This window comes from Micropterus salmoides, unplaced genomic scaffold (assembly GCF_014851395.1).
Source record: "Micropterus salmoides isolate LMB-PRFRI ecotype aquatic unplaced genomic scaffold, ASM1485139v1 Ms_hic_scaffold_6, whole genome shotgun sequence".
NCBI classification, from domain to species: domain Eukaryota; kingdom Metazoa; phylum Chordata; class Actinopteri; order Centrarchiformes; family Centrarchidae; genus Micropterus; species Micropterus salmoides.
The window spans coordinates 16,121,413-16,140,679 of NW_024044348.1; the positions used below are offsets into that span (position 1 = coordinate 16,121,413).

Sequence of the window (19,267 nt, forward strand, 5' to 3'; positions counted from 1 at the left end):
CTAGACCTTTTTGCACATAGTTAACACCTGTGCCGCTCCTGCCATACATACAGTATCTACATGTTTGCATCAATTTTACCTGCACCAATCACCCTCTCGATGCAAATGTAAGAGGGGTCTATCTCTTTGGCAAATTCCTCCACAGCCTGAGTGGGGTCTTCATATGTGTCTGGATCCACATAGGTCTTTATCCCAGAGAATGGGACTGGAAGAGAAGAAACACAGGCAACAACATACAGTATTACAATATTTTGCATATTATATTTGACAATCCCCCATACAGTTGTATTGGATCATGGACATGAGCACCTGTGCAATCAAGTACTACAGAGCAATATGTTTGCAGCCATAAAGCCCCAAAGTGAGTTGGCAGTTTTGAATCACAGGTTTACCAGATTTTAAATACTCTTAAACAGGACTTTCTTTATTTCTCTATTTATTCAAAATGCAGAATACATTTTGGACTACAGCCCTGTGGTAAATTCTGATATATACAGTAGAAGCATATAATGTTAGATTTTTGTTGAGACTGTGACAGAGAAGTCGATTCTTGTTTACAGTATATGAGGCCGAATTAATGTTGTATTTGCTTCTATTATACTGTTAGGATTTTCTGTTATTTTGTCAAGGGATGGAGAAAAAATAAATAAAATAAAGAGCTCAGAAAATGCCCCAGAGCTTTATGTAAAAGACATTTCAGGCAGCCAGGCTTCAGCATCCTCCTCACCGGCTGAGGCTGGGGACATTGCTGCAGTGAGCACTGTGCATGATGACTGGCACAAATGATAACTTGAAGCAGCCCCTGGTACACCTCGAGCAGATGAGCTAGGGACTAAATGTACTTTATAGCTGTGTCAGCTCATATTGTAGAAGGTTGAAGGCTTCGTCTGAGACAGATTCCAGGTCGGAGTCTACACTCCACCTCTGTCTCCAGGGTGTCTAAGCTCAGCTCTAACACAACAAGCCTTTTCTACCAGTTTGTTGTTGCCTGCTGGCATCCCCTGCCTGGGTGATGCCTCCACAGCACACAACAGGAAAGAACAAACAACAAGAAAAGATTGTAGGCAAGATTATTACTATTTCAGTCTTTTTTCTTTTTTGGTTAGCAGGACTGTTATCATTCTTTGTCACGTGCTGCAAGTAAAACTAGACTTTAATCCATCCATCCATCGTCAACCGCTTATCCTGCATACAGGGTCGCGGGGGGCTGGAGCCAATCCCAGCTGACATCGGGCGAAAGGCGGGGTACACCCTGGACAGGTCGCCAGTCCATCGCAGGGCCACACATAGACAAACAACCACTCACATGCACACCTAAGGACAATTTTGGAGACACCAATTAACCTAGCCTGCATGTCTTTGGATGGTGGGAGGAAACTGGAGCACCCGGAGAGAACCCACACGGACACGGGGAGAACATAAAAAATTCCACACAGAAAGGCCTGGGCAACCGGCACTAGACTCTAATGATATGCAAAATTATAAAAACAAAAAAGACTGGATAATTTTGCAGCAAAACACAGGAGGCAAAGACACAGAACACAACATGAAGTCACACACAAACTGTAGTAGTGCACACACACAGAAAGGCCCTGTGTCCATTTCATGTATGAGTGTGTGCCTGTGGAGATACTGGTATGTCAGCATGTTATAGTATTTTCCTTCATGTTCTTCTTCGATCAATCACAAATCCCCAAAACAAGCCAGCAGATCATAGAATGGTTAGATTTGTCTCAGGAGCCACACTTGTTCCCCTGCAGACCTCAGATCGAATCCTACAAGAGCTCTCACTGAACCGTCTTAGTAAATTACACAGGACACCATTTTGTTTCCCCCCAATGAGACGCTTCCCCTGTGTGGCAATCAATAACCCTGTTTTTATCTGTATTTGTAGCACCGCACTTCAGGTCAGTCCTGTAATTCTTAAAATGGAACAGCGGTTACCCAAGTTTGGTCACAATTCAATAATGGGTGTGTGAGATACTGTGAGTGGTGGATGGCTGAAAAAAGTGAAAGATTTGGCGTCAAAATAGGGCCTGTCTGTAGACTGCATGATCAATAGTGTGCACAATGGTGAGACAGAGAGAAGGATTTGTAAGATATATTTCTTGTGCAGTTACAAAAACAACTAAGTGTTGCAATTTTGTAAAATTATGCACTGCGCCAAGAACTTAGATCAACACAGGTGTGTGTGTGTGTGTGTGTGTGTGTGTGTGTGTTCTAAAAGTATTAAAATCTTTCAACCAGTTCAATCTTTTGTTTTCTGGAGATTAATCCGACCGATACTGGATTTTTAGATATTTTGGAGTTTCTAAAATCTGATAATGATATATCAGCGGAGAGTAATTTGTTTCATATTAACACATAACATAACTAAAACAACAATCCTAATACGCATGCCTTAGTTTTTTGGAAAATTGTGATCGAGATACATAGTGAGTTGGACATTTTGCAGTCTGGAGGCATAATTATATATTGATATATTGGCGTGGTAGATTTATCGGTCTAGCTCTAATCTGAACTTAAATAGATGATGCACAAACTGTGTCAGTATTTTGTAAGTTTAGAACGTGAGTTTACTCTAAACACTAACATTAGCCTAGTGTTCTCACCTAGTCAACCATAACAAGCATACCCGTGTGAAAACCCATGCAAGCAATCACACACAATAAAAACATTATATACAGTACCATGTCCACTGTGGAAGCGAGCTCTCCTCTTCTCCTCTGACTTCATCCTGGCTTTAATGTACCCCTGACACCTGAACAGGGAAAAGGAGTTTGCAAAAGAATGAGAATCACCTTCATCACCACATAAAACACCCCTGGATGTCCCAGTCTTTTTCCAACCAGCTCAGTGTTTTGTGTGAATTAGTTGACATTATCAGCAGGAAACAAGTATGACATTTAACATATTTACTGCCCTCATGACAAAAGGTGGGAAAGTGTGCATTTATTCTAAACTGCCTAAAAACGGCCACATCCTCAATCATCTGGTTTGCAAAGATGTCTCTGGTGGCAAAAACAGACAGTAATTTTCCTTTTTCTATAACCCATTCTTTTGGAGCAATGTTTGTTCTTGCCTTTTTGTATTTCTTTTTATTTTCTTCCATTCTTCCACATTTGTCCCATTCAGAGTGCCACAAATTCAAAGCTTTCAAGGCTTAGTCTCCATAGAGAGGGAACATTGAGACAAAAGTCGCAATCAAACATTAGCATTCATCAAAAAGAACAAATTGCATCCTCTTTGTGAAAAAATACAAATGGAGTGTTGCCCTTTGAAAATGTCATCATTGGATTAAAATGTGCAATTTTTTGCAACTTGTGACTTAAAAGTGTTTGCTTATATAAAAATAGTTTAAAGACAGGCTGAAACAGTATATCAAAGTAGTACCAAGTACACATAATGGAGGGACAGGAACAGGTTTCTGACATATATATGGATAGCTGTACATTACAAATATATTTCAGGTGAAAGTTAGGATAGGGATTGGCTACAAACAGCGAAAAAGGGCCAGAATCCAGAAACAGTGGATATCTTAGATTTTCCAAGAAATACGGCTTATTCCTAAATTACATTCATAGAATTGTTTAAATGTTTACTATAAGTTGAAATATGGACTAAACATACATCTTCAGGACACGTCTTTGGAAATGCATATCTTTTTGGACCATGTACAAGTGATTTTCGAGAATTTGTCACATTCACCAATGTACTTTTGTGTAATTTGTTTTCATACAAGTCATTCACAGATAGTCTACCTTTCTCCACAGAAGGAAAAACACTTAACTTTGATTTAAGAATTATAATGGCTTAATGAATGAATTTGGAGATTAAATATGATAAACATTTTTGTTAATGAAACTTTCCCAAACATTGAGTGGAACAGGTAGCCTTATATAGCAACTTGAGGCCATTGATTATGTCTCTAACGTGCAACTGATCATTAACAGGACGCGTTCATCAAGTTCAAGCAAGTGATTTACGAAACGTTTCTGGAGTTGAGAGTTTGGTGAATCTAACTCGGGACACGCAGAAACCCAGACAAAGTATCCACAGATTCTGGGTCACTTCTCATTGATTATTTTTCATTAATAAGTGCCACTAATGGTAAAACCCCATGAAGCAGAGGTGGACTGAAGACAACAGTCTGAGATAACCTGTGGAAGTTAATGGAATGGAGCCAACTACTGGTTCATGCATTACATGCTGAGTAATTAGGCAGAAAATTGGTTCAGTCGTTTGGAAAATAAGAGTGTCTGCTTGGTGGCAAGAGGGAGTCCATTAACAGACTTCTGGTTGTAGCGTTACTCTGAGGACAGAAGCACAGAGGTAGGTGTGTGTGTGTGTGTGTGTGTGTGTGTGTGTGTGTGTGTGTGTGTGTGTGAATGGGTGGTTTAAGCCAGCACAAAAGAGAAACATAGTGAGGTGGGGGTTGGGTTTTTTTACCGGCCAGTGATGAGGAGAAAGAGGGTGAGGATGACCAACAGGGAGAAGCCTCCTACAGATGCTGTGACGACCACCAGAACTTGTCCCTGATCAGCGATATCAGGATCTGAGGAAATTGGGAAAGCAACAGGAAACACAGAGGAATGACCAATCAGTACCTGTAAAGAATAGCATCTCTCTCCCAGAGTTCAAACCAGAGACCTGAACACTACACTACATTGTGTTACGGTGCAGTCACAAATGACTGAAAAAAAACAAATGGATTAAAAACAATATTCAGATTCTGTGTTCCATCAACTCATTTTATAATATCATGTTGCCCACTCAGGTTCCCTTTTTGCACACATCTATAAACAATTCCAGTGCATTTTAATGATATAAAAATCATATTTAAAATGCTTGTAGTCACTGCTTCCATTCTGAATTCAGGGCCTAAATAAGACTACATTGCCATAGAACAGATGAAACAGAATGCGATACATGTGTTGAAGTTGTTCCTAGTTGTTGGCAGTTCATCACATTTGCTGAAAAATGTGGCTGCACAGACAGTTGCACATGAATCTATTTAAAACCATGGCTTAGTTCCCTTTTCCATGGGTATGTTGGAAAGTAAGGGATATTTCTTCTATGTATCTGTTACAGCCCTTAGCCCGTGTGTGTCTGTGTACTGCTGCTTGTCTGTCCTCTGCAGGTCCTGCCCTTCCCCCCCTCTGCATGTTGCAGTCAGGAGGCTAGTGTGCACACCTGTTCCCAGTTTGCAATCAGCGGGAGTGCAGGAGCTGGTATAAGGGGCAGAGAGCAGGCAGACTGGCTGTAGAGTGTGGAGAGCAGATCGATGTAGACAGTCAGCCAGCTTGGAGAGCTGGGTGACACTGCGGTGGCGTTTGTGGAGTCCTTGCAGTGGTGCGGATCAAGTCTGAAACTCGTGTTTACTCCCTCAGTGGAGGGAGGGTGGTATTTATCATTGTATTAATTTCCCCTTTGTGGCATTTGTCTTCCTGTGAGCTACCTTTTAGTTTGCTGGCGGGTTGTTATCCCTTTTTGAGAGTACCTTGGTTACTTAATATTGTAAATAAAATGTCAAACTATACTGATAAAGCCATCTCCTTGCTTCCTTCAACCTGGAATGATTTTATTATTGTCACTAACCTCCTTCCCTGGACTTTCCACTGGAGGTTCGTAACAGTATCTCTAACAAACTAAAAGCTATTTTAAATGATTCTTCTGTTGCCTGTGAGCAAATGATGAAATATGCATATAAAAATGTTTTCATAACAAATAAGTATTTAAAAGAACAGACCTTTCATTGAGCCTCTGTTTGTGTAAATGTTTGAATCAAATGGCATCTGTTGACATTCACATTTTTCATTTTCATGAGCCTTGGACTTCTCCAACAGTTACCATTGTATGGGTTGAATAAGGATTGAGAAAACATGATACATAGAAGTGTATATAAATGGACTAATGTCAGATGCATTGGTATATGGGAGTATGAGAATGTGAAGGTGGGTATCTACATATTCATCACCTAAAATGTGTATCTTGTAGGATATTGCGCATCTCTGCATATTTTAGGATTAGAATCAGCAGAGCGTTATGTGTGCATCAGGAACTTACAGAGCTTATAACCATTTAAATAAATGGCTCATGCCTGAAGAAGCAGTGATGGGTTTCACTGATCCATAGCAAAGAATGACCATAAAATGTCACCAGGGATTTTATAGGGTTGTTGATCAGCACTGATGTCCAGATCTCTGGCTTTAAAAATCCCTTCTTCTCATGTGCATTGTTTTAAGACAAAACTCTATATCCACTGGCATTTCAACACAAATCTGACTCAATATTACTATATTACATCAGCCAGTATAAACACAAACACCGGCACAATTCCCTCATGCTCACTCCTCTACAAGCGTACCCTCAGCGGCAGTAACAAACTCAAAGTTGGGGCTGTACGCTGTGTAGCCAGCAGCAGTGCGAGCACGCACGTGGAAGACATAGACAGTCGAGGGTCTGAGGCCTGTTACCACCACGCTGGGGGTTTTGGTCCGTGTTGATGAATAGCTCAGCTGCTCTTGCTCCTAGAAAAGCAGAAACAGATTGCCAGAGATGATAAACAAAAGCAAGTTTTTGGCAGAACAACCAAAAAATGCGTTTGCATAAACCCATTATCAATGCAATGTTTGAACAGATCATCATTTTTATCCTATTAACAATCAGAGCAGATGAGGAACAAAACCGAGATAGCAATTCATAATGGATGCTCTACACTTACATTTGGGTTTCTGTATGCTAACAATGCACGTGGTTCTGTGGGAAGTAATTTCTTGTGTATGTAATCACCTGTGGTGCATAGCAGTGCTAAAATAACTGTAATGTAAACCACTGTTACCACTAACCAATTAACACATAAACATAGTCGAAGAAAAGAAAAAAATCTGCCTTATTCAGTATGATGAAACAGTTTACCTTCTCATGGTATTTGACTTCATAGTCTACTATGTCTGAAGGCGGCTGTTCCACTTCTGACCAGGAGAGAGCGATGCTGTTTTGAGAGGCCCAGTCTTTCCTGACTACACCCACCAGAGCAGGACCTGAAGAAAGTTCAGGGATTAGAGTCAGCTGTGACTACAAACCTGTGAGGAGTCGGTTGTTTGGAGGGTTCAAGCCTAGAGAAGTTAATTCACCGATATAAATCTTCACATATTGGCAATTTCACGATATGTCTAAAAAAAGCTTATTTGGCTTAGTGATTAACTTTTGTGCTACGGGGTAGGTTACTGAAATGTATGCATGTGGCAAAGAGTGATTCTTGACACAAAGTGTAAGGTTTGGGAAAAACGTAAGCAAGAAGAAATAGTATGTTTGCAGCCAGGCCCAGCAACCCAGTCACCTGTCCGCGAGGCCCAGGGGAATGAGGAAAAGAGTGATTCCAGCCATTTATTGCTCGAATCACTTCAGTGAATCCACTAAGTTCATAGACACAACTGAACAACACATTTTAAAAGTGTCTTCAGCCTTCACAAATCAGATATGAACGATGAACAAAACGTTTCAGAACTCCACAGTGGAAAAAGAAATCTGAAATACTGCCTGAGAAAAGTGCATGTATACCTAACATCTCCACTCTACAGCTTACAGTGGACAATCTCAAGTAAAACAGATTTTGAGAAATTTAATGACCTGGTGGCTGTTTGGAAGAGAAATGTTCAGTTCACAGAAATACCCAAAGGGAAAGGAGGGCCAAGAAACAACCATTTTACTGTCCAGCTCCAGTATGATGTGCCGCTGGAGAAAAACATTTTTGTTAAACAAACCACAAGATCCACAGCAACTGTTTATCATGTTTGTCATTATTGCTGAATTTGGAGGAATATTTTACACAAGGCTGCTGAGGAGACATGAAATCACCTAGCAGAGATTCAAATATTTACCATCAATTATTCATAAAGCCTTCGCTTGAACAGAATATGATTTGGCAAACGAATAGATCCAGTCCCTCTGTTGTTGAGCGTGCTGTTTCGGAGATCATTGTCGGAATACAAATCCAAGCCCAGATTGATGCCTTAAACTGTCCTCATGCTCAGAAAAGCGGATAACTGAGTATACACAGAATGCCACAGACCGGACAGGGAAAGGTGAAGCATCACTGTATTTCATCTGACCTACCGGGGTTCAGATGCCACTTTCTTGTCAAGAAGCCAAGATTTTCTATCAGCAGCTCGGCCCAGACACAACGCTTCACAGTCCAGCAGCTCAACCACTTCAACTTGCATCAAGACCCAAAAAAAAAAAAAAAAAAGAGCGGCGACAAAAATTGTGCACACAGGAAGCTAGAGTTTGATGCTGACTTGAGGTGACAAATACATAAATCTAAGGTGTGTCTAACTTTGCATTTCTCTATAAATCGAGAACTATGTCTTGTCTGTGACACAGAGCCACAAAACCTTGTCATAGTGTGTAAGTGTGTCAATAATTAAAATATACACCCTAAACATACAGCATCACATATGGATCACACATGGACAGGATCTTAATCACTGCACTGTGCTGTCTACTGTATTAAAGTTTTGCAGAGCCAGATCACACATCTGCCATGTCAGCCATGTTATTCCAGGTAACATCTCACTATCCTGGTGGCAGGTGGTGTCTGAGCTGCACAGAGCGCCTGGAGATGTTGTGGGAATATCTCAAGCCTCTCAGTCTGGCTGCCTGCTGCAGTTATTAATGGCAAACAACAGACACACCAACAAAAACATACACCATGTATTGACAGAACACTGTGCAAAAGTTCACAGGCAAGGCAAAGACTCCACTGTGTTGCTTTGCAAATTTCATCTGTGCCATATCTGAATTACTTCAATGCATTGGTCATTAGTATAAAAATTATCAGTGCAGTGATTACTTTAAAAAAAAAAAAATAAAAAAAAAAATAAATTATCAAGTGCACAATATTAAGCACTAGCTCCTTTAGGCAAATTCTTTGAGGTGAAATATATGACAGGTAGCCAAAAGCATTTCAGATTTTGCTGTGGATATATATTTTTTATATTAATCGATTAATTGTGAACTATTAAATTAATCACCAACTATTTTGATAATATCATCTATCATCTAAACAAAAGCAAATTAAAAAAGATGTTCAGTAGGGCTTGCAGCTAACAATTATTCTCATTATAGTTAATCTGGAGATTATTTTCTTGATTAATTGCTATGTTTTTAAAAAATGTTAGAAATTAGTGAAAAATGCCAATCACAAATTCCTGAAGCCTAAGTTGACCTCAACAGTCCAACACTCAAACATATGGTTAATGCTCTGTGCTTGTATAGCATCTTTCTAGTCTGCAGACCACTCAAAGTGCTCTTACACTACGTCACATTCACCCATTCACACACAGTTATGTATGATCATACACTGATGTGTAACTGTTCAGAACAGAAACCAACATTCACACACAGATGGAACAGCCATTGCGGGGCAATTTAGGGTTCAGCATCTTGCCAAAGGACACTTGGACATGCAGACTGGAGGAGCTGGGGGATCGAACCGCTGCTCTTCCGCATAACAGGCAACCCGCCCTACCTCCTGAGGCGCCCATATTGCAATAAATATCTCATTGAATAAAGAAAAGAAGCTGGAACTCAGTATTATTAGGATTTCTTTGCTTAAAAAACAACATCAACTATTAAAACTAAACAAGAATGGAGCCCATAAATGTCATATTCAAATTTGCAATGATGATGAACTTCAGTTGGCATCAGTGGAACCAGGCAAAAAAATATGCATACTGTAACCCACTTAGGGGATAGGAAGGTTTGTGAGAATCACATTACTAGAGGAGATTTCTGTGTGCAGCATACACTATAATGTTATGTATCCATCACCATGCATGTGCGTGCGTGTGTGTGTGTGTGTGTGAATGTGGACGTGTTTTGCAAGTGAGAAAACTCTAAAAACCGTCTTAACTATTATGCAAGAAGCTATTTTAGGTTCAGGTTGAATCAATCCACTGGTTAGAGACCTTCTGTTATGTATGAGTGGCTCAAAGAAATCAAGCACGGTCATTAAAGTTTCATCAAAATTCGCACATCCAAAGATAATTGAGAATCTATGACCTCCAGTTATTGGCAACATGTAAAAATAGGTTACCCCTCAACTATGGAAGCTCAAACAGATAAAGAAAGGACAGAGGGGGAAGAGGAGAGAGACACAGAGTGAACAGGGAGAGCTGCAAAGAAATCCCACGAGGATGCATCTCCCCAGCATCTGAGCGTATAAATAGTCAGCCTTATTCCCAGAGCAAAGGAGATGAAAACAGAAGAGAAACCACAGGAGGAATGGGGAAAAGAGCAAAGTAAAAGAGTGAGAATCTCCTGAATCAGGACACCACAAAACAGTGGGAAATGTTCACACATGGATTTAGCATGTGAGAACTTGACTGCATGACTGTTGTTATTGTTTTGTAGAAGGAAAAATGATGTAGATGAAGATACCAGAGGCAAAACCATTTTTACTACAATTTGTAAAACATTGAGAAGAAGTCAACAGCCTGTAATTTCAAGTATGAAGTGAACTCTGGGTTCATATGAAAACAGTTCGCAGTCCGTGGAAAGACATGGCACTGCACACATAAAAATAGCCACATGTGTACTGTATGGCATATATACAGTATACTAAATGTAAATGCATAGATTGGATGAATAGTCTCAATATTGTTCTTCAGAGCCGCTAGCATCCATATGCTAGTCAAAGGGTTATAAACAACAAATGTGAGTGAAATCACTGACTTACATTTTAACAACTCCAAAGAACCAGAGCACCAAGCAGAAGTCAAGCATTAAAAACTGAAAACTTTGTTCACATACATTTTGCCTATGGCAAGAAGTCGGGGTTCATAGTCTCAAAACATTGCAAACAGACAAACACTACCACAAGTGGAACTGTCCATTTTTGCCTTGCACCGGTGTGTTGTCAGCCTGTGGTTTCTTTGATGATGGACGTAAAAAATAACAGGGGAAAAAGGACAAAATGAGTGAAATTACTTTCTAAATGACTAAATCAACAGTGCCAGACACAGAGCAAAAACTATATGCCATGGACAGCCACAGATGTTCCACAAAGGTCCAACAGTATCCACTGTGTAAGTGTCAGGATGGAAGGTAAGGGCTCTAAAATTTGGCCATCCAAAAACGATGCTATAGCTATAATCAAACTACGTACCACTGGAAATACATGTACATACACAATACTATATTTTGGACCAACATATGTTATAGTCTGATATTACCAACTATGAGTCAGAGAACAATGCAAAATACCACAGAAATATATTACCAATTACTTGTTAAAAGGTATTTATTCATCTGATCTTAAAAACGTCTCGGGTTACGTATGTAACCCTGGTTCACCGAGAAGGGGAACGAGACACTGCGTCGCTTACGACACTATGGGAACGCCTCTAGGCGTAGCAGGTCTGAATGTGAATGAAATCACTCCAATCCTATTGGTTTGTTGCTAGAACGGTATGGTGTGACGGAATAACCGGAGGAGTATAAAGCACACAGCTGTACACACTCATCATTAGCTTAAACTATGAAGCAGGCACTTCAGGCGGGGAGAGAGATGCGGCGGGCTGACGCAGTGTCTCGTTCACCTTCTCGGGGAACCAGGGTTACATACGTAACCTGAGACATTCCCCTTCGAGGGAACTCGAACTGCGTCGGTTATGACACTATGGGAACGAGATACCCACTAAACCGTGCCGAAAACCCCGCCTGCCCCAGTGTGCAATAAAGTGGCACGACTAAGAGGAGAGCGCACGAGTGCCAGGTGCCGAAGGAAGGTCAAGGGGGCCTGGAGCTGAGGAGGGTCTCGACTGCTCCGGCTGTTAGACCCGCCTCTAGGTACTGTGCCTCCTCAGGGGCCAGACCCACAGTCGCCATACGGCGGGGCAAGGGTGAAGAACCCGGCCCTGCGCCTGGGACAGCAGGTCTCTCCTCAGAGGAGAGGTCTCTCCGCACAAGAGCTCCACCACTTCGGGGTGAAGTCTCCATTCCCCGGGCCTCAGCCCCTGCCTCGACAGCAGGTCTGCTCCCTGATTCTGCGTCCCCGGGAGATACATCGCCCTGAGCGATAGTAACCTCTGCTGGGACCACAGGAGGATCTGACGCGCCAGTCTGTACAGAGGGCGCGAGCGCAGACCGCCCTGGTGATTCAGATATGCCACCACCGCCACCATCTTAAGGACCTCTTCCCTGAGCTCCAATGGGACTGGATGACAGTCCTCAGATCGCATCTCTCAGAAGGCTGAGGTTGAGAGCGCCGCCTCGCTGCCCCAGCTCCTCGGGGGGGCCCCCGAGAAGCGACACCCTGCTTCCTCTCCTCTCGGTAGGAGCTCGTAGAGGGAAGGGACCTACGCCTGGCAGCCTCAGCTGCCTTGGGTCCAGACTGGCGAGGGAGGTACCGGCGGAACGCTTCGCCCTGCGTCTTAACATGCTGGAATCGATCCACCACCGAGTCCACTGCATCACCGAAGAGGCCCGCCGTGCTCACCGGTGCATCAAGAAAGGAAGCTCTTATCCTTCTCAGATATGCCCGCGAGGTTGAGCCATAGGTGACGCTCTGTGGCCACAAGAACCGAAATGGACCGGCCAATGGAGCGGCCTGTTTCTTTGGTGGCCCGGAGAGACAGGTCCGTGGTTCTGCGAAGTTCCGCCAGATCTTCCTCAGAGGGACCCCCCCTCCGAACCATCTCCTGTAGCAGGTCGGCTTGGTAGGCTTGAAGAACCGCCATGGTGTGCAAGCTCGCACCTGCCTGGCCCGCTGCCATGTACGCCTTCCCCACGAGCGTAGATGTGGTGCGACATGGCTTGGAGGGTAACGCTGGCTCTCCAGGGAGGACGCAAGTCGAGGGGAGAGATAGCTCGCAAGCGCATCCTCCACCCGAGGCATCCTCCCATAACCACAGTCCCTAACCCCCATCACATTACTGTAGTTCAGTGATCGGGGTGTGGAAAGCCATGTAAAGAAGGGTCTGCCCCATGATTTACTCAGTTCATCATGTAAATCAGGAAAGAATGGCAAAGACCGGCGTGGAGGTGGCGCGTGGTGCTTAAGAAACCTTTCATCAAGCTTACCACTAGCCTGTGGTGTCTGCTCCTCCTGTGGTCAGTTGATATTGAGCTTAGCCACGGCTCTAGTCACCACCTCCAGCAGCTCGTCATAGTCGGGCGCCGCCCGACACCCGGAAGTCATCGTCCACTGTTCTGAGCACGTCCACCTCCTCGGAGTCGGATTGCTGCAGCGTCTCCGGATCCCAACCGCGAGCGGGAGAAGCCGAGAAACGGGCTCCCGAATGAGGAAAGGAAGCTTCGGAGCCAGCGGATGAAGGTCGGGAAAAAGCCTCAGCCGTCCCGAAATCCTCCGACAGATCACGCTGTGAACCCCATGAGTGAAGCCGCCGGGCTGCCTCAGCGGCCGCAGGGCCACTTGGGCCCGCGCCACGGGGAGAACACATCCGGCCATCCTCGGAAAAGAGAGCCACGCGGGACCTCAGTACCCGCACGGAAAGGGCTTCGCAATGGCCGCAGGCAGCCCCCTCGAGAGCTGCCCGGGCGTGCTCCATCCCCAAACATGAGACACACATCTCATGAGAATCTCCATCAGTGATGTACCGAGGGCAAGGAAAAACACACCTTCTGTACTTCTGGTTGCCGGACATTCTGGTAGACTTCTTCTTCATGTAAGACACACTGCTTGTAGGACTGGAGCTTTCTTCAAACAACATACAGAGCGCCTGCTGAATAGAAAAAAGCTAATGATGAGTGTGTACAGGTGTGCTTTATACTCCTCCGGTTATTCCGTCACACCTTACCGTTCTAGCAACAAACCAATAGGATTGGAGTGATTTCATTCACGTTCAGACCTGCTACGCCTAGAGGCGTTCCCATAGTGTCGTAACCGACGCAGTTCGAGTTCCCTCGAAGGGGAACTAGTATGACGAAAAGTACACTCTGTAGTAGTGGAGTTTTCTAGAGCAGTAGTTTGGAATGAACTGAAAGACAATGAGCACTACTCTGTAGGGATTTAAGCATTTAAACCAGCAGCTATTCGATTTGATTATCTCAGCAAAGGTTCAATGCATCATTAAATCTCACATTGAGCGAATGATTTGATTCGATTAGATATGCAATTCAATTAATTTTGATTCATTTCTTCCAGGCTCCAGGAATTTCAAAAAAAATTATGTGTACCTCCAAAAAAAACCCCAACTTCACAGGTGTGATTTTAATTCCAGACTTTCTAAGCCTCTGCTAGGGCACAATCTTTCCTTTTTTTGGATCTTACATAAGGATTACTTTTAACACTGAGTCTATCTTCGTGGCTGTCTCTCTGCTCTTGTTGTGGGAGCACATTTGTACCTCTGCAGCAAACACCTTGCACAAATTTGCACTGATTTCTCTGTGCCTCTTCACAGAATACTGCAGTGAACTTTGTGGGAGGAATTGTCAGTGAGACTCGCTCTGCTGAGCAATATCTACAGTGTTCATAAACACAGAGATCATCCCGCTCGCTCTGCTTTGCATTGCTGCCTTGAGAGGCGTCAGGACAACAGCTGACCTTCATCAGCTTCAACAAGCAGAAAACCAGCACCCTGCTTTACAAAGTAAAATTAACTGTGGAGGAGAGTATGTGACAAATAGGCATTCAAGATGATCAAATGTTTTGTGAGAATCGATGACTATTACTCAACTCTACTTAGCTGCAAAACTGAGTGTTAACTCCAGTTAATCATATCATTGATGGCGATGAACACTTCACTCTGTTTAAAGACAAAGCGATCATGCATCTTGCTTAACTGAGCATTATAACTTATCAAGGTTAGACAAGCACACAGAAAATAGGGAAAAGAAATTATTAGTAATCCTGATTAATAGGTTTAGCGTAATTAAAGGCATAATGAGGCATATTAGGCTATTTACAAACAAATAGCATGCCGACAGAAAATGAATTGACCCCATCCCTCCCACTAGAAAATCCAGTTAATTGCTAATTCTGCTTTTAATTGTGTATTATTCCATCATCGGCATAATATCACAATCAATTATATGAATCACCTTGCAGCATCTGCATTAATTGCCGATGAGCCTCTCCATCCCAAGTCCTTCCAAACATAACTTTAGACAAGTACAGATTTACAACAAGTCTTTTGCTCAACTCAATGAATGTTCCGCCTCATTTGAATTTATAGTATGTTTTGGTGTGCTTGAATAATGTTTTGCATTTTACAGCAGACATATGGTGCTTTGAAGAGTTTAACTAGAGTTTAACTAGAGTTTAACTGACCTGTTATTAGACAGCATCTTCTAGACTCTATGAAAGCAGGCAGATTTTCCTCTATGTACAGTAACTTGTTCATTTACATTTGTGGGAGTCATTTAAGTAAATTACCTGTGGGCTCACATTTCAGTCCAATTAAGTGCAGATTATGAGACATGGAAACCTGCACTCAAAACAGTATGAATGGTGTACAATGTGCAAACATACTATTTATACTTGTCCTTTTTCCCCCACATAAATTGTGGAAGACAGTTATATAACTGTGTACAAGGGATCCAGATCGATCTATGCTGTATCAAAGCACAAAATGAAGGTAAGGGTTATTATACTGTCTCTAATGGATATATATCTACATGTGTAACTATATCTATGTATTGTCAAAGAAAATGGGCATTTCAAGTATAAAAGCAGCAAGAGAAAAAAACATGTATGTTTGTGTGTGTTGGGAGAGAGAAAAACAAGAGAGAGTACAGGGAAGAGCAGGGAAATGACAGACCATATGCAAGGCTGTAGGTGGTGCATGCATTAAGCAAATGTGTGTGCAAATGTCATATGTGTATAAATTTGTTTGCCTGCTTGTTTTGCATGCGTGTCTGGCTGTGTGTGCATACAGTATGCCTACTGAGGAAAGGCATTTTGACAAGTTAATCCACTCTAAACATCCTAATGGGAACATCCCCACAGGCTGCTTCTCCTCCTCTACAGAGATTATTTTGCATTCCAACTTCCTCCCATCAGTCTAGCTGCCTTTGCCTGCAAGATGGGTATGAAGTGACACATGTGCACTTGACATCTGGTTTCCAGGGTATGGTGACAGCCTATAAGGAAAATATTGCATTTCTAAAAATAATACATTGTTATAATATTGTGCACTGTATACCAGGTGTGAATTAGCCACAAGAAATGACTAATTTCTAATGATTAATTTGTCTTGAACAAGGAGCATGATTCAAGACCATTATGACGGCTATGATATTGAGAACACTTTTTTCACCCTTACTTACCAATAACGTGCTACACAACTACCGGTCCACTAACTACAGAGAGCCAATAAATGCAGAAGGGTTGTTAGAAAATGATAAAAATAAATAAGAAAATGGTAATATTTATAAATCTACACTTCAAAGTCTACCCTCCATGAACACTATTGGTGCATTTGCACAGTCTGAATACTTGACAACAAATGTGAAATGACATTTTTATCCCCTGCACTCCTTCATTAGTGTTGCCCTATTCTCATCTAGCATTTTGCTGATCTTAACACAGCAAGCTGCTGAATGCTACCTTCCACCTTTGTACTGTACACATCGGCACAGTTATTCAAAATTTGAATGAGTTAAACAGGCTAATAATGTCTTTTTAAAAAGTAATTTCATTCGTTTTTCTGGACGATTGGCTGGTCTACCACCTTGGTCCAGTACAATGTACAGACCTCAGAATATGAATCCTACTGACTTTGGTGATCCCCTGACTTTTTATCCAGCGCCATCTTCAGGTCAAACATTTATTTTGTCCAATACTTGTATTTACTTCTAAATGATTGAAAACTAATACCATTCCCATCATACTCACCTGTACTTTGTGTTATGTCTGAAAACATTCAGTATTGTGTCCTGTTGGACTCTGTTATGTTTTGCACTGCGAGTGACAGGTTACTGTGCCTTTAAGGCTTACAGCAGTGATTTACGGCAAAAGGTGAAAATGTAAGGTTGGCGGCAGTGGAGTAAAACGCAACACGAACGAAGCTACATGGTGTGGTTACTGAGTCCTACACAAACACAACACTTTGTGTTTAGGCTAATTGGCAAAAGTTAGCATTCCGACAATTTAAACTAAGATAGTGAACATGGTATACTTGCTAAACACCGGCATGTTATTATTGTCAAGACAACCAGACCAGATGTCTTTAGCAGTCTTTGTTCCAGCCATCTATCGTACCAGTAATTGGACAAATCTGTAAGCCTACATATTGGGTGTAATTGTAGAACAAGCTTTCAGCCATTATAGCGTATGTCTGAAGAAGTGGAAAACATTATACCAAAAGTATCACCTGTTGCTTCCCCATGCTAGTACAACTATGGCAGCCTATTGTTGTACACATAGTGTTGATGATTTAGCACAGATATACCCACTTCCTAATTCCCTCTTTTTATATCTGAGCCACAGATGACTGATGAACGTCTGTCTTGTTCAAATCAGAATTTCATTTTAATACTGGCTTGCGGCGCATGCTGAAAAGGGAAGAAAATGTGCACCTACATCCCAATATAATTTATTAATCTACTCTCCTTTCTTCCTTCATCTCAACCTTCTCCATCAATTATTCCATCAATTCTTGCCCCTAAAATATAAGGTTCAGGTTTCAGTTCAGGTCTCCTATTTTTCCTAATTCATGCCCAAGACAATGCTGCACTAAGGACTGCTAGCTGTTGTTGACCTCAGGTCAGCTGGGTTCTACTAATTAGGACTAGGTTCAGATCACAGTGATTCTAGATCTTCAAGGGTCAGAAATGTGCTTCACCTATTGATACATTAAGCTGGATGGAAAGAAAGAGTCTGCGAAAGAAGACAGGAAGGAGAAAGGCAAATCTAGCTGCAGAATAAATAAATACCTTCCTGTTACTGTAATATAAATTTCTTCATCTGCTGCCAAACACAATATTCATGAGCTATGAATCAGGTATTATGAAACTACGGAATATGCATATGTCAAGCATAAGAATTTAAATTTAATTTGTATAATTATTATTATTATTTACAGCTAAATATGGCTAATTGAATGTTAACCCTCAGCAATCTGTCTAGCAAATACAGAACAAACGGCATACATAAACTGCAGATGTCCCTCACATCCAGTAAGATCTTCCAACCAACTCCCAAAGAGGTAAAATGTAGATGCAGGAACAGAGCACTACAAGAAATGCAGCGTATTTTTCACATAATCTTTTGTTTCCATTTTTAATTGTTGGTGAACACCGTGTTAATGCTGTAAAATGCAGTAAATACCGCTATGTTATGCATTTGAGTTAGGTAGTTAGATGCAGCGGTATTTGTTGGCAGCAGCAAGATGAACTGCCAGTTTGCAAGTTTGTAAATACTTTTTTTTATTGATTTTGCTTGGCCACCTGCCATCCCAAAGGTGAATAGTCCACTGGAGACATTTTCAGAATGATGTGTGCCGCAATATTTAGTAGCTTAACATGTACTATTTCAGCCCTGTAAAATGTTTGGTAAAAACTTGATTTATGTTTCTTTGAAATTTATGGCTGCATTTAACCAACTGTTTTTCTAATTAATCTTTCAAATATTTTAAGTCATTAGTAAAACAGAAAATAACGCTCAAACTAAGACCCTGGAGCCCAATGAGAAGCCTTTCGAATTTGAATTTTTGCCTGAATAGTAGTCCAAAGCCCAAACCCTTCACTACATCCTCCAGCACCTGGACTCCCCAGGAACCTACGGCAGAATCCTGTTTGTGGACTTCAGCTCTGCTTTCAACACCATCATCCCGGCCCTGCTTCAGCACAAGCTCTCTCAGCTGAACGTGCCTAACTCCACCTGCAGGCGGATCACTGACTTTCTGATGGACAGGAAGCAGCACGTTAAGCTAGGAAAACATCTCTCTGACTCCAGGACCCTCAGCACAGGTTCCCCTCAGGGCTGCGTTCTTCCCCTCTGCTCTTCTCCCAGTACACCGACAGCTGCACCTCCAGTCACCAGTCTGTCAAGCTCCTGAAGTTTGCGGATGACACCACCCTCATTGGGCTCATCTCTGGTGGGGATGAGTCTGCCTACAGGTGGGAGATCGACCATTTGGTGACCTGGTGCAGCCAGAACAGTCTGGAGCTCAATGCTCTGAAGACAGTGGAGATGGTCGTCGACTTCAGAAAGAGCCCCGCCCCACCCTCCCCCATCATCCTGTGTGACTCCCCCGTTGCCACTGTGGACTCCTTCCGTTTCCTGGGCACCATCATCTCC

At 42.3% G+C, this 19,267-nt stretch overlaps 1 protein-coding gene across 2 annotated transcripts in view; it reads right to left on the bottom strand.

Annotated features, from left to right (window-relative positions):
- The window catches only part of LOC119890235 (ephrin type-A receptor 6-like), a 61,442-nt gene that overhangs the window by 6,789 nt on the left and 35,386 nt on the right, over positions 1 to 19,267 (bottom strand). For both annotated transcript variants that reach the window (XM_038701395.1, XM_038701393.1), the window contains exons 9-13: positions 6,919 to 7,043; positions 6,368 to 6,530; positions 4,450 to 4,555; positions 2,691 to 2,761; positions 80 to 205 (exon numbers count right to left, since the gene is read on the bottom strand). In XM_038701395.1, coding sequence (XP_038557323.1) covers positions 80 to 205; positions 2,691 to 2,761; positions 4,450 to 4,555; positions 6,368 to 6,530; positions 6,919 to 7,043 — 591 coding nt within the window. The remainder of the gene's footprint in view (positions 1 to 79; positions 206 to 2,690; positions 2,762 to 4,449; positions 4,556 to 6,367; positions 6,531 to 6,918; positions 7,044 to 19,267) is intronic.